This window comes from Lactuca virosa, chromosome 1, assembly GCF_052849685.1.
Source record: "Lactuca virosa cultivar CGN04683 chromosome 1, Lactuca_virosa_CGN04683_v6, whole genome shotgun sequence".
NCBI classification, from domain to species: Eukaryota; Viridiplantae; Streptophyta; class Magnoliopsida; order Asterales; family Asteraceae; genus Lactuca; species Lactuca virosa.
In genome coordinates this window covers 111,982,288-111,995,373 of record NC_136426.1, presented here as the reverse complement: position 1 = coordinate 111,995,373, position 13,086 = coordinate 111,982,288, and the positions used below count along the sequence as shown (strand labels likewise).

Below are 13,086 nucleotides of genomic sequence, written 5' to 3'. Positions count from 1 at the left end.
ACCTTAAAGAAAGATTGAAGAGTTGGTTGGTAGTTTGTGTTAAGAGAAGCAAACTTCATAAATTTTCTACCTTCTTGTTGCATCCTCAAGTTGTGTAAGTGATCAAGACTCAAGATTTTTAAATGATTGATGTTAGATCTAGCCTTTTATTGGTTTTTGGTCCTTTATGTCATGATCTATATGGATTTTGGAGAACTTCAGGTCCAAAGATGGTTTTAGTTGATGTTTTGGGCCCATTATGTCGCTTTGAAGGCATTTTGGACTTCCTTTTTGATCCATGCATGAGAATGTTAGCTTTTTGGACTATGTTAAACCTAGGGTTTGATTTATAACTTGTTTGGGACTTGTGAATGGATAAAGTTGAAAACTTTATCCATTAAGAACCTTGTTTAGATAAGATCTGAGAATGTTAGCCTTTGACTTGTTAGATTAAGCACTTAATGGAATAAGTACTCTTCCTTTGAAAGCACGAAACGACCATGGAATGGTCGTGACATGAGCCTTTATCCAGATTCACAACTATTTTGTCACTAGTAATCGCGACACGACCATGAGCTGGGTCGCGACGCACTGATTGTTGACTGTTGACTTTTGACCATTTTGATTTTTGGTAAAACTTTGTTGGATGTGAGTATTAGACTGAGGTTTAGTCTCGATTTGGTATTAGTTGGTTTTGCTAGTTGTTTTGTTGCAAAGGCTATTGTTGGGACTCTGTTACTAGACTCAGGCGAGTTTTCTCATTGTACTATGTGTGACATTGTATGTGTAGTGTGATAAGTTGTATGTGTGTTGTTAGGGTATGATTGTATGTTTAGGTTGGTTAATTTGTTGTTTGTTATGCGTAGGATCCTAGGGGAAGTTGGTCGTAAGCCTTCAAGTCCACTAGGATAGGTAGTTGGAAGTTCAACAGGTCTGTGGGATGATGGTCATGTGCCTATAGGCCTACTGAGGTGTTGACTATGAGCTAATGATGGTTGGAAGTTTAACAGGTCTTTGGGATGATGGCTTTATGCCTATAGGCCCATTGAGGTGTTGATTATAAGTCGAACGAAAGTCTAAGTCAGATGGAAGTCTAACAAGTCTTTGGGATGATGGATATAAGCCTATAAGCCTACTGAGGTGTTGACTTTGAGGCTTTATATGTATGCATTGTATATGTGATGTTATATGTGGTATTTTGAGGAACTCACTAAGCTTTATGCTTATAGTTATGGATTAAATGTTTTTCATGTTGTTAGGAGGAAGGCTCAGCTTGATTGTACCGCACGTGCATCACTGTTGATTTATGAATTAGATTTCTATTTATTTTATGATGCTACTCTGTTTTGGAAATTATATTTTACAATTATTGAACAAAAACATTTTTACATTACTTTTGGGAGCACAATATGACATTATATTCTATTTTGAAGATGAAAACTTTGGTTTGAAATTTGGGATGCTACATTAATAAATGAATTTTGTTTTCCTTTTTATTATAACACCGAAATTTAATAAAAGTAGAAGTTAGAATAAGTCAAAAAAAACGTAAGGTTAAATCCCCTGTGATTCGATTAACAACATACAACTATATTGTATTATGAGCCATATTAGTTACGATATTAATAAAATATTTGATATTAGTGTAGTCAATAATTTGCATAATTAAGTTTCATCCAGGTCATTGAAAAAGACAGAGAAATCTGATTAGTATGTCATATGGACTTTGAAGCCACCGACTTAAGCAACACATAGAAGTTGATACCGTTGGTTAAATCTACACCAAAACATATGTAATTTGGAGTAATATAATTCACAATGTGGTCTTTTCGCACCATTGTCCTCCACTACAAACAAACAGATATTCTAAAAAAACTAATTACAACTCAATATAAAATAATAGAAATCTAGATATTAAAGTCCTCTAAACAATGTGTAAACCAAACACTGCAAAACGGAACAAGAAATTATATACAAAAGTTTTTTTTGTTAATCCTGAATATCACTCTAGAATAATGTAGATTATGAACGGAACAAGAAATTATATACAAAAGCTTTTTTTGTTAATCCTGAATATCACTCTAGAATAATGTAGATTATGAACTTTTATGTCAGTCTGAAATGTACAATCTTAGTCTAAAATGTACAATGTCAGATTCCGAAATAGCTTTACGTCAAATCTCACTAACCACCCACCCACTCTGAAACACTCATAACTAATCCGAAATTGGGGATTCCGAAAGAAAATTGTCAATTTTTCAAATTCTAAAACAAATAAATTATACTTGTTAATTTACTCGTTTATATATCTCTAAAATTAACTGTCTTATAATTAATTTACATAAAATACCAACTATAGTAACAATAGAATTAATGAATTATTGGTCTCACGTGTGTGGCGTATTCGTGCAACAATTTGAAATGGGCTCACGTCGAGTACTCAATTATTATGTTTCCCACCAACAAAGGTGAAACATCTTTGGCACAACATAATGCTAACTTTCATAATATTCCTTTCTAGAATACATGTAAACACTGTTTTCACAAATGGCATCATTTAAAAAAAAAAAAGTTAAAATAGATAACAACTATGTTAAAAATAGTTATATAATTACAATAATTATAACTTTATAGATATATTTTAATACTTGCATAGTTCACATAGAACCATGTGTTAACTAGTTGACTTCACTTAAAGTCTTTAAACATAACCATAGTTTCACATTTCCAAAAAAAAAAAAACCCCGGAATCACCGATTCCGTTACTCATCCAAGGCAGTGATTCCGGATTTCCTAAGCCGGCATACTCTTTTCCGATGATTCCGACCTTGTTTATGTTGTTCCCACTCATATCCCCCTCTAAGCACCTTATTCCCACATGCCTACAAGTAATATATATTTTCAACAATTGAACAAATTACATTTTTTTTAACAATAACCTGAAATACATAAAATCTAACCTTGCATATGTGTTGTGTCCATAAGTCTCTTTCTTTCAATTTTAATCCTTTAACACCATTTGTTGCATCAAAATCAGGGACCAAATTTGTATCTTTTTCAAAACAAGATTTTATTATCTGGATTGAAGGCTCAACCACATTTGTAGTCCATGACTCTTCTGTAAAACCTGAAAATAAAACAAACCTAATATCATTAAGATGAATAGATCTTCACTTTCCAATTGAAAATTACATATTTGCCCTTTATCATACATGAAAGACATTCTGTTGCATCAACATAATGTATGTTCCACCCAAACAATGTCTGAAGTCGAATAAGCCTTCTTTTCTGGAAAAATAATAGAATCACATCTTTTAAATTATTAACAATTATATTTATGATTATTAAAAAATATTATTTTAATTAATACCTGACGTCGAACAAGTCTTCTGGTATTTAATTTGACTTTATCAATTGCATCTTGAAGAAGCTCTTTCTCACCAGGGGTACTCAAAATTTCATTCATGTTTAATTTTGACTTGTCAATATGTGTAATGGGAATCTCGAAATTACCATTTTGCCCTTTGGAAAGAGAAGTTTTTAAAAAGACCTCAAACTCCCTGACACCGATTGCTTGGTGTAAGCCTCGAGTGTAATCAGCATCAGGGTTAAAAATGTCATAAACTTCTAGAAGTAAACCTGAATCGATCATCTGATCTACCCTTTTGTCCACATATTTGTCTATAACATGGAGAGAAGCATCCACACATATAAAACAACAATTGTATCTCAAATTATCTGCATTTCCCCAGTTCTGTTCTGACATATACAAGATTATAACTCAGTCAAGTAAATAATTGCAAAAAATAGCATTCTACTTTCAGTTTGTATTTAAATGATGATGATATAATAAACAAATCAATGAAAGTATGTTGCTATTTCTTGTATTTAACTTGTTTGGATTATTCAAGTATTGTTTTGGAAGAATATGAGATACTAACCTCCATAGTCTTTTCCTGAAGATATTTGCTAGGAAGAACACCAGAGGAAGCATATATATGAAGGTATTGATTAATCTGCGATATGTAAATATTAATTGTTATTGAATGTGTATGAAAGATTTGCAAAATTAAGGACTTTTGAAAGGATGCCACTTACCTTTCTATGGTCATTTGGATGGATTCTATTTGCTGCAATTGGATCAATATCCTTGAGATTATCATAACTATAACTAAAATTCTCTTGTTCTTGTATAAGTTCATTAGGTTGTTGTTTATCTCCTGTTCATCAGTAATTTTATGTCTACTTGTTAAAAGAGTGCATAAGAATTTGAAGTAAAAAAATGTTGTTTACCATATGTTTCATCTAAGCTGAGTTCATCAGTATCCACAGGTGAATCATCTAAAAGAAATCGACTCACAAGTGCCTGAAAATAGCAAGGAGGACAAGGAACAAAACTACATGTTACACTACATTTAGAAATTGAAATTCTATAAGCTTTAGATCCTTATGAAGATACTAAGTAATGCTTTACCTGAATATAGTAATTTGTGCCTCCAACAATGACTGGCAAATGATTCCTGGATGTTATGGCGTTGATAAGCTGAAAGTAGCAAACTTGTTATGATCAGAAGGAGATTCAAATGGAAAATATGGAACCAATACCAGAAAAACAATCATAAAATATCAATGGAAGCAGTAAATTGACAATCCTTGTTTATTATATAGAGAGGACAAGTACTCACGGAAATTGCAGAATCCCTAAAATCCTTTGCAGTGAACTCGACCATAGGGCTGATTGTACCCAAGAGATGGTGTGGCACTCCTACATAGACAGAGAATCACAGATGATTAGCGATGATACATTGAGGAAGAAAGAACGAAGACATTGAATGGTGAAATGATATGGATGTTTGATCAATTTGTTTACATGCGAGAAATCAATCGAACCTTTCTGATCGTGAATCGGGACTTTATTAGTGAGAACATCCAATCCTTCGTACACCTAATCAAAAAGTTCACGAGACAAGAACAAATTAGGTAATACCAATACATATATGTCCATACTTGTGTGCTTGTATGCTTGTGTTCAAACCTGCATGGAATCGGCGTTAATGATTTCGATAGGGAATTGTGAAGCTAGGTCAATGGCGAGACGAGATTTTCCAGAACCTGTTGCTCCCATTATCACTACTACTTTTGGCTTGGAATTCGAAAATTTTGGGTTTTCTTCTTCTTTCGGGTTCGGAATGCCATTAGGGTCTCTGCAACTGTAACTCTCCATCTCGCGCTCGCCCTCTCTCCTCCGATGCGGCCGCCGGAGATGAGTGGAAAGATATCAAGGGGATCGAACGCCACCTCAAAGTTTCTCTTTGTTACTCTGGCAACCCTATAGTTTTGAAACATTTCTGATTATACCCATCAGTTTGTGGACAGAACATATAACAAACTGATTTTATTATTTACATTTGTTCGGTTAACAAATTAGTTTGTACGTTCGTTAAGATGCTAAGTGATAATAACATATATATATATATATATATATATATATATATATATATATATATATATATATATACAAACGAACGTAAACGACATAAACATCCAAATTAGGAAAAGGGAAAATTACTAATCTAGCCATAATTGTTAATGACTTATCAAAAAATAGCCAAAATATGAGTATTGTCCCAAACTAGCCCACGAAACAGTAGTTATTTATATTCGTTTACTGTTTCGGTGTTTCGTCTACTATTTCGTGTTTTTTATAAATTTTTTTTTTTGAAGTAACAAAACCGTAGGTTTTTTTAAAACCTACGGTATTCTCTCAATAAAATACGGTTTCCCAAACCGTAGCCTACGGTTTGGGTAAAAAAGTTACGTTTTTTTTTAACTACGGTTTTGTGGTAAAAGCTACGGTTTTGTGCTAAAAACTACGGTTTTTTTTTATTAATTTTTTTTAATATAGAAAAAATACTCTATATTAAAAAAATTAATAAAAAAACCGTAGTTTTTAGCACAAAACCGTAGCTTTTACCACAAAACCGTAGTTAAAAAAAACGTAACTTTTTTACCCAAGCCGTAGGCTACGGTTTGGGAAACCGTATTTTATTGAGAGAATACCGTAGGTTTTAAAAAAAACCTAAGGTTTTGTTACTTCAAAAAAAAATTTATAGAAAACACGAAACAGTAGACGAAACACCGAAACAATAGACAAATATAAATAACTACTGTTTCGTGGGCTAGTTTGGGACAATGCTTAATTTTTGGCTAAAAATTGTTAATTACCTCCCTAATTTGGTTAGTTTAGTAATCATCCCTTAAGAAAATCATAATAGTTGATTGTCAACATTTATAAATATTGATCGTAATTAAAAGTACCACTTAATGATATTTTTATGAAATTTAGAAGTTGTAAGACTTAAATCATTATAAGCTCCACATTTACTCTTAATGGTTTATAATATTATATATAATGTAATATAATAAAAGAACACAAACAAAGGGACATAATTGAACACAACATAAATGAATGCAAATTAACGGAGATATACGAACGTAAATGAGCGAACGAGATCATTTTTCGTGTTCATTTGTTCAATTTGTTCAACTAAATGAACGAATTGTTTTGTTCATGTTTGTTCCTTATGAATAAACAAACATAAATGAATTTCTCGTCAGATGGTTCGACGAAGATCAGGGTGTTTTTTTTCTTGGTTGGTATTTTTTTATTGAATATATAACATGTGTGCAGTATTTTCCATGTTTACAAAATAAGATGTTGACCATAAATATGTAGTATACATAAAGAAAATTGTATATATATTTTTTTTAATCTGCAGGCTAAAATTTAGTTGTTATCATCTAAATGAAATAAAATCAAATGAAATTATTATATGCTAGCAACAATATCATAGTGATTATCATCACCATCTTTATCATATTAAAATACCATCATGCTCTTAAAATCATTAAGAATCATGTTCAAATACAAACACAAAATCTACCGGATGCAAGAGGTGTTCGTCCGTGTATAAATGGTAACGATATTATTTTCAATAATACAAAGAGTAAATTAAAGTTTTGGCACTTGTGGTTTATAGTCTAGGGGTGAGCGCGGTGCGGTTATTAGCTAAAACCTCACCACTAACCGTAAATGCGGTTAATCCATTTTCAAAACCGTTTGGTGCAGTTATTTTTGCGGTGCGGTTTTGTTTTTTTTTTTTTTTTTTTGTGTTGCGGTTATTAACCGCATGGATTTGATGCGGTTATTTTATGTGTTTTTTAACCATAGTTTAGAGCTCAAACGGTTTTAAGAGTTCAAACATATTACTTATAAAAAAACATAAGGTATAAGACAATTAACTTAAATCACAAACAACTAATATCTTAAAAACGCCAAATCAATAGTAATTAACAATAAATATCTTAAAATTGTCTAATTTTATCATTTTTCAAAGTTAAATATAACAAAAAACCAACACTTTTGTCTTTTAGTATTTTATCAATCTTTCATCCATAAGACTTGTCTTATTTTTAATATTTAATATATTAATAATTAATAAAAAAAATTATATATAATATATGCGAGGCGGTGCGATTTTTTTGCAGTTTTTGAAAACTAATAACCGCACCGCACCGCAAAATTGCGGTTTTTGAAAAACATAAAACCTCACCATCGGTTTTTATTGCGGTTGCGGTTTATCGGTTGCAGTTTATGCGGTTTTTGAGGTTAATTTTAGTTGCGGTGCGGTTTTTGCTCACCCCTAGTTTATACTTATATGTACATGACTCGTCTTTGTGGTTTCTAAAAGTTGCATGTATGGTTCTTAAAACTAACTCCGTCAATTGTCATCCGTTAAGTGCATACGAAATGACAAAATTTTTGTCCATTTTTCTTTTTTATTTTTTCATTTTTAAAATTTAAGGGATCATTTTGCTCATTTTCATAAAAATATAATAAGGACCGCCCTATACCGCTACTACTACCACAATCATCGTATATCACCACCACAACCACCATATACCATCACTTTAACACAAACACCCTACACCACCAACCACCAGCATCCAGTGGCGGAGCCACCTTGTTAGAGGTGAGGTCCAAACACACCACTTGGAAGAGGATTACAATCATTTTATTACCAAATATAACCTTAAATAATTTTTCTTTTATTAAGAAATTCCTTCCATGGCACCCATTCTTATAAAATATCCAAAAAATTAAAAATATCCAAAAATGCAAGCCAAATATAACCTTAAAACTCCTTACATGTCAATGAAAAGTCTTTCATTGACATTTTTTACTGAAAAAAACTAAAAATATCCAAAAAATTCAAAATGTTGTATTCTTTTTTATATAATGGACCTTAGCTGGATCCGCCATCAACATTAAAAATCTAGAAAAACAACCCCATCATTCACCATTCACCCTTCATAAACAAACCCAAAAACCATATACTGATTACCAAAATCTCCACAAAACCAAAATCAACTCCCAAAAACCCAATAAACAAACTATACAACATCTCCATTATCTTTATCATTCGATTCCGACCCTAAATTAGAACAAAAAATCAATTACATTTGTCTTTGTCCCTAAATCGCAACCCAACATCGAAGGGGAGATGAAGGAATCATCCGGTAGTGGATGATGGAAGGAGGTGAGGAGAAAAGGAGGTGATAAGGGTAGGGATGGTGGTGGCGTTGTAATGCATGGGAAGAGGTGAGACAACGAGGGTTGGAGGTGCCATCGGAAAACCTATAGGCTAATAAGGAAGAAGCATGTTTAGTATTGCAACTTTCGGGATAATTTATAATTTTGGTCCTTGATATGTATATGTTTTTATATTTATAGTCAAAGGGTAAAATGATAAAAAGTAAAATAAGAAAAGACAAAACAATAATATATTTATCATTTTACAGGATTTAACAGATTTCATTAAACAGTAGCAACTTTGGCCTTTAGGGACAATACATATAACTTTTGAAAAGCAAAAAGACAAACCATATTAAAAAATGAGAAGTTAAACTAAGACCGAAAATAAATATAGACCAAAAGTGTAACTTACTCTAAAACAAATACCGTATGTGTACAACACTACAATGATGTTTGTTTTTTCTGAGGCAAAATGTATGCAGTCTGCGGACCACATCTGTAGACCTCTGCAGTAGAAGAGGTGGACCAAACGTCTGCAGTCTGAAAAAAGAAGACTGTTTGTTTTTTTTTAACATCTGCGGGCTACTAAAATAAACTGAAATTTAAATAAACTGATTTTTTTAAACTTCAAAGTGATTTTTTAATATTTTTATGACTTTGTTATAAATAATTAACGAATCTAGATCAACTTTTATGTATTATTGTATAAAAAATAAAAATAAAAATGATATGAATTAACGTATATATTTGATAAAAACCAACAATTTTGGTTGTAAAGTTATAACTAAACATTATAATTAGTGATCAAAGAATTTGATACATAAATGGATGGAAATAAACTTCGATTTTTTCAATTAAATCCATTAAAAACGTACCATAAATATTTTTTCTCGAGAAATTAACGATATTGTATTAAATAATGTTTTACAAAATTTGGCAAAAAAATATAATAATATATTATGATTTTTTTTCATATTTATATAAACAATTTCAACGACTATCATTGTAATAAATCTTTATTTATAAATTTGTCAAAAATATCATGTTTGTATCGTCAAACGTTTTTTTTAAGTTTTGTAATTTTTTTTTTCAAATTGTTTATCATTAATAAAGTTGGAAAAAATATAAATTAAAAAAAAACTTAAAAAAAATAAAGATATATATGTTTTTTTAGGCTAGAAGATGTCTGAAAATTTTAGAAGACTCTGGTCCATATCTGCGCCAAAAAGAGGGCGCGCAGACATTTTTAGGTTTGCAGTCTTCAAAAAACAAACAGTCTGCGAAGGCTAATGTCTGCACATTGTCTGCGCTGCGCAGACAGAAGAGGCCACGCAGATATGCAAACAAAAAACAACCAGATTGGGCCGGGTGTAGAGGTCCACTAACCGAAACCCAATACATCACCCCCAATTCTGACTCCGCAAGAAGTTATTTCAGTACATCGATCCGCCATCGCTCCGAATCCTTTCTCTCTTCTGTGGTGACTAGGTTATCGATTCTCCTCCATTTCTGTTCTCGCGAATACCTTGACTTTATCAACGTTCAAGTAAGTCCATTCGTCTCAATTCGATGCCTTTGTCAATTGCATCGTATTAATTTGATCTGATTTCTAGGTTTCTAGGTTTTCTTGATTCGTAGAGTTAGATGTAAATTACGCAACGAATCTATGCCAGGCCTTGACTCATTTTTCTTTTCTCAGAGGATATATCACCTGACGCTTCATCTGATTAATGTTTCGAATCGATTATTTTCTGTACAATTGGCATATCAATATGTATTGCGTGTTTCTCGATCTGTATACACTATACAGTATTTTGATTTTCGAAAATTTCTTTTTTGGATTTGATTTAGAGTCTGATATTGAATCTGGCAATAGAATTGAAGTTTCTGAACATGATGAATGCTTAGGTAGATTCTATTGCCCTAAAGTTAAAAATATTTGTTTGCAGGATGGTGGCAGAGGCACCTTTTAGACCAAGAGAACAACTTCTTGAGAAGCAAAGATTGTTTCAAAGCATCCACAAACACACTCATTTGAAAAGTCCAATGGACAAGCTTACCTCAGTTGCCATTCCTGTTGCTCTTGCTGGTTCTTGCCTTTTTCTCATTGTAAGTTCATGTCTCAAAAACATTTTCTTTCTTGTATATAAATTTGCAGTTCTTTTTTTTAAGTGGCTTGCATTTGTTTATAGGGTCGAGGTATCTATAACATGTCTCATGGGATTGGAAAGAAAGAATGAAAACTGAAGGCACACATGAAATGTTTACAGTTTTTGAAGCTATTCTTGTTTTAATTTAGACCTTTGTGTTGTTCAAGTTTTTATATGCTTTTATGAAGTTTAAATAATTTGTTTGCACTTTGCAGTAGGTTGAACCACTGCATTTTGACATTGTACTTTCTGTTATGGAGAAATTCTTGATCGTTGGATGTTTTTTAGCATGATTTTATCAAATTTAATTGGTATCTATCTAATATTTTGAAGTTTGGGGTTTAAAAGAGGTAGCAGTGATCAATTTCAAAGGTTTACAACATTGGATAGATTTAGGAATTTTAGGATAAAGTTTTTGAATAAGAAAAAGATTTATACAATATTATTCATCAAATGGTTCTTTTGTTTGTTATTTACATTTGGGCAATTTACATAAAAGCCACTATAATTTGGCTATTTGTATGGTTGAACCACTATGTTTTTATTTTGTCAATAAAAGTGACTCAAGTTTTATAAATTTTTTTTATGTCGACTGCTATGACTTGTAGTGGTCACAATAATTTATTTATTTGCCAAAGTTTAGTAGGTTTAGTGAAACTTTTTACACTTAATATTTCACTTAAGTCATTAAATATTTCATTGTAAGTCGTTAAATGTTCCATTAAAAATATAGGGACTTTATATTGCGACATTTTTAACAATTTATGGCATGATATAGCAAAAAATATAGGGACTTTATTAATTTGCATGTTACATTTCCTATGATGTAAACTTTGTTATTGTTATGATAGAAGTATACAATCAACAAAGTAACATATATAAGGAATGTAATTCAAATCAAATATAAATACAAGAAGTAATTCATAAGAAAAACATATTTGAATGTATTATACACAACATAATACAGACTCGAAATTGTAGATTGAGGTCTGCAAATTGCAGTTTTTTAAGACAAAAATTGTCTTGGTATGGGTTTGTCTTAAGAATACGACAATCAATTTAAGAACAAGCCTTGAATATGTCGAAATTCTCCATGCTTCCTTGATTTCTCAGAAAAACGAGAGAGAAAGAAAATGTCGTTTTTGTATATTGTGATCAACTCTCAATCTGTCAGTTGATCATGTATTTATAGGCCGTCAAATAGCAGTTAAAACTGTCAAACATCATACATGTTCAAAAACCGAAATTTACTGTCAGTTAACTAATAATCAGTTAATTAACAATTAATAAATTTTTGGAATTTATTAATAAAAATTAATTAATTAGTCAACAGGAGACCAATCCAAGACTAATTTAATAGCCAAATACCACAATTCTAGTCCAAAATGTATTTTTGTCTTACTTTATCCATTGAAAAATATTTAGAGACAAAGACTTATAAAGTTAGTCAATGTTATAAAAAAAATTATACTATAAGCAAAGTTCCAATAGTTATAACTTTTATTCTAAACAAATTCATAATTCATAATGTATGTTATGAGTCTTTACCATTTTCAAAATTAAGATACAATTTTAAATTATTATTTTATTTATTTTATTTTTTGTCTCTCCATTTACTTATGTGTAATAAAGTGGCTAATTGAATTATAATGTTCCTTAGAGTGATTTATACATAAGTTTTTTTTTCTAAACTAAATAAATCGTCCTAGTAAGATCAAATGACTATTTTGCTCATTATATTATGAAATCCAAATTTTAAGATATTCAGTCATTTTAAAAATGTTTATAAGGAGTTGGAAAAAAAAAATAATAAAAGCAGATAGGTAAAAGGTTCATGTTTTTGATAAATTAACCAAGTTTTTTTTGGCTAAACACTTTAAATTATATTGTCCAAACTAAATAAGAATTAATAAACATTTATATATGTTCAAATTAAATGCTTAAGCGATTAAGCTCGTGAAATAATAATTAAAAAATAAATTGTAAAGATTTGTTAGATATAAGGCTAAACTCGTTATAACTAAAATAACTAAATACCTGATGTACAAATTTATTTTATTTTGTAATTAGTAAAACATATTCATAGAATACCAACTAATATTAGTTTATTAGAAAAAAAATAGAAAAAATGAGATGGAAATAACTCCTCTTTTGCATTGAAATTTGAGAATTGAGACTATAAATTCTCAATTTCATTTTGAAATTGTTTTTTGTTTTATAATATTATGGGGCAACGAGTAGATTCTTTAAAGTTAGTACCTACATTTAACAAACAAGTAAAAATACAGGGACTAAAATGTTAACATGTCCAAAGATACTCAATTAGCTCGCGCTATAACCAAATAACCATCACCTGATAGA

At 30.8% G+C, this 13,086-nt stretch overlaps 2 protein-coding genes across 2 annotated transcripts; one reads left to right on the top strand and one right to left on the bottom strand.

The window, feature by feature from the left end:
- Positions 1 to 2,535: 2,535 nt before the first annotated feature.
- IPT2 (tRNAisopentenyltransferase 2) lies at positions 2,536 to 5,314 on the bottom strand. The gene is made up of 11 exons (XM_079076001.1): positions 5,015 to 5,314; positions 4,870 to 4,924; positions 4,665 to 4,744; positions 4,454 to 4,522; positions 4,273 to 4,345; positions 4,078 to 4,199; positions 3,921 to 3,995; positions 3,350 to 3,733; positions 3,192 to 3,267; positions 2,940 to 3,106; positions 2,536 to 2,861 (listed from the first exon to the last, which is right to left on the bottom strand). Exons 1-11 carry the CDS (start codon positions 5,201 to 5,203, stop codon positions 2,742 to 2,744), a joined length of 1,410 nt encoding a protein of 469 aa, XP_078932127.1. The 5' UTR covers positions 5,204 to 5,314; the 3' UTR covers positions 2,536 to 2,741.
- Positions 5,315 to 9,984: 4,670 nt separating this feature from the next.
- On the top strand, positions 9,985 to 11,015 carry LOC145156723 (uncharacterized). The gene is made up of 3 exons (XM_079075998.1): positions 9,985 to 10,121; positions 10,525 to 10,684; positions 10,768 to 11,015. Exons 2-3 carry the CDS (start codon positions 10,526 to 10,528, stop codon positions 10,813 to 10,815), a joined length of 207 nt encoding a protein of 68 aa, XP_078932124.1. The 5' UTR covers positions 9,985 to 10,121; position 10,525; the 3' UTR covers positions 10,816 to 11,015.
- The last annotated feature ends 2,071 nt before the right edge of the window (positions 11,016 to 13,086 follow it).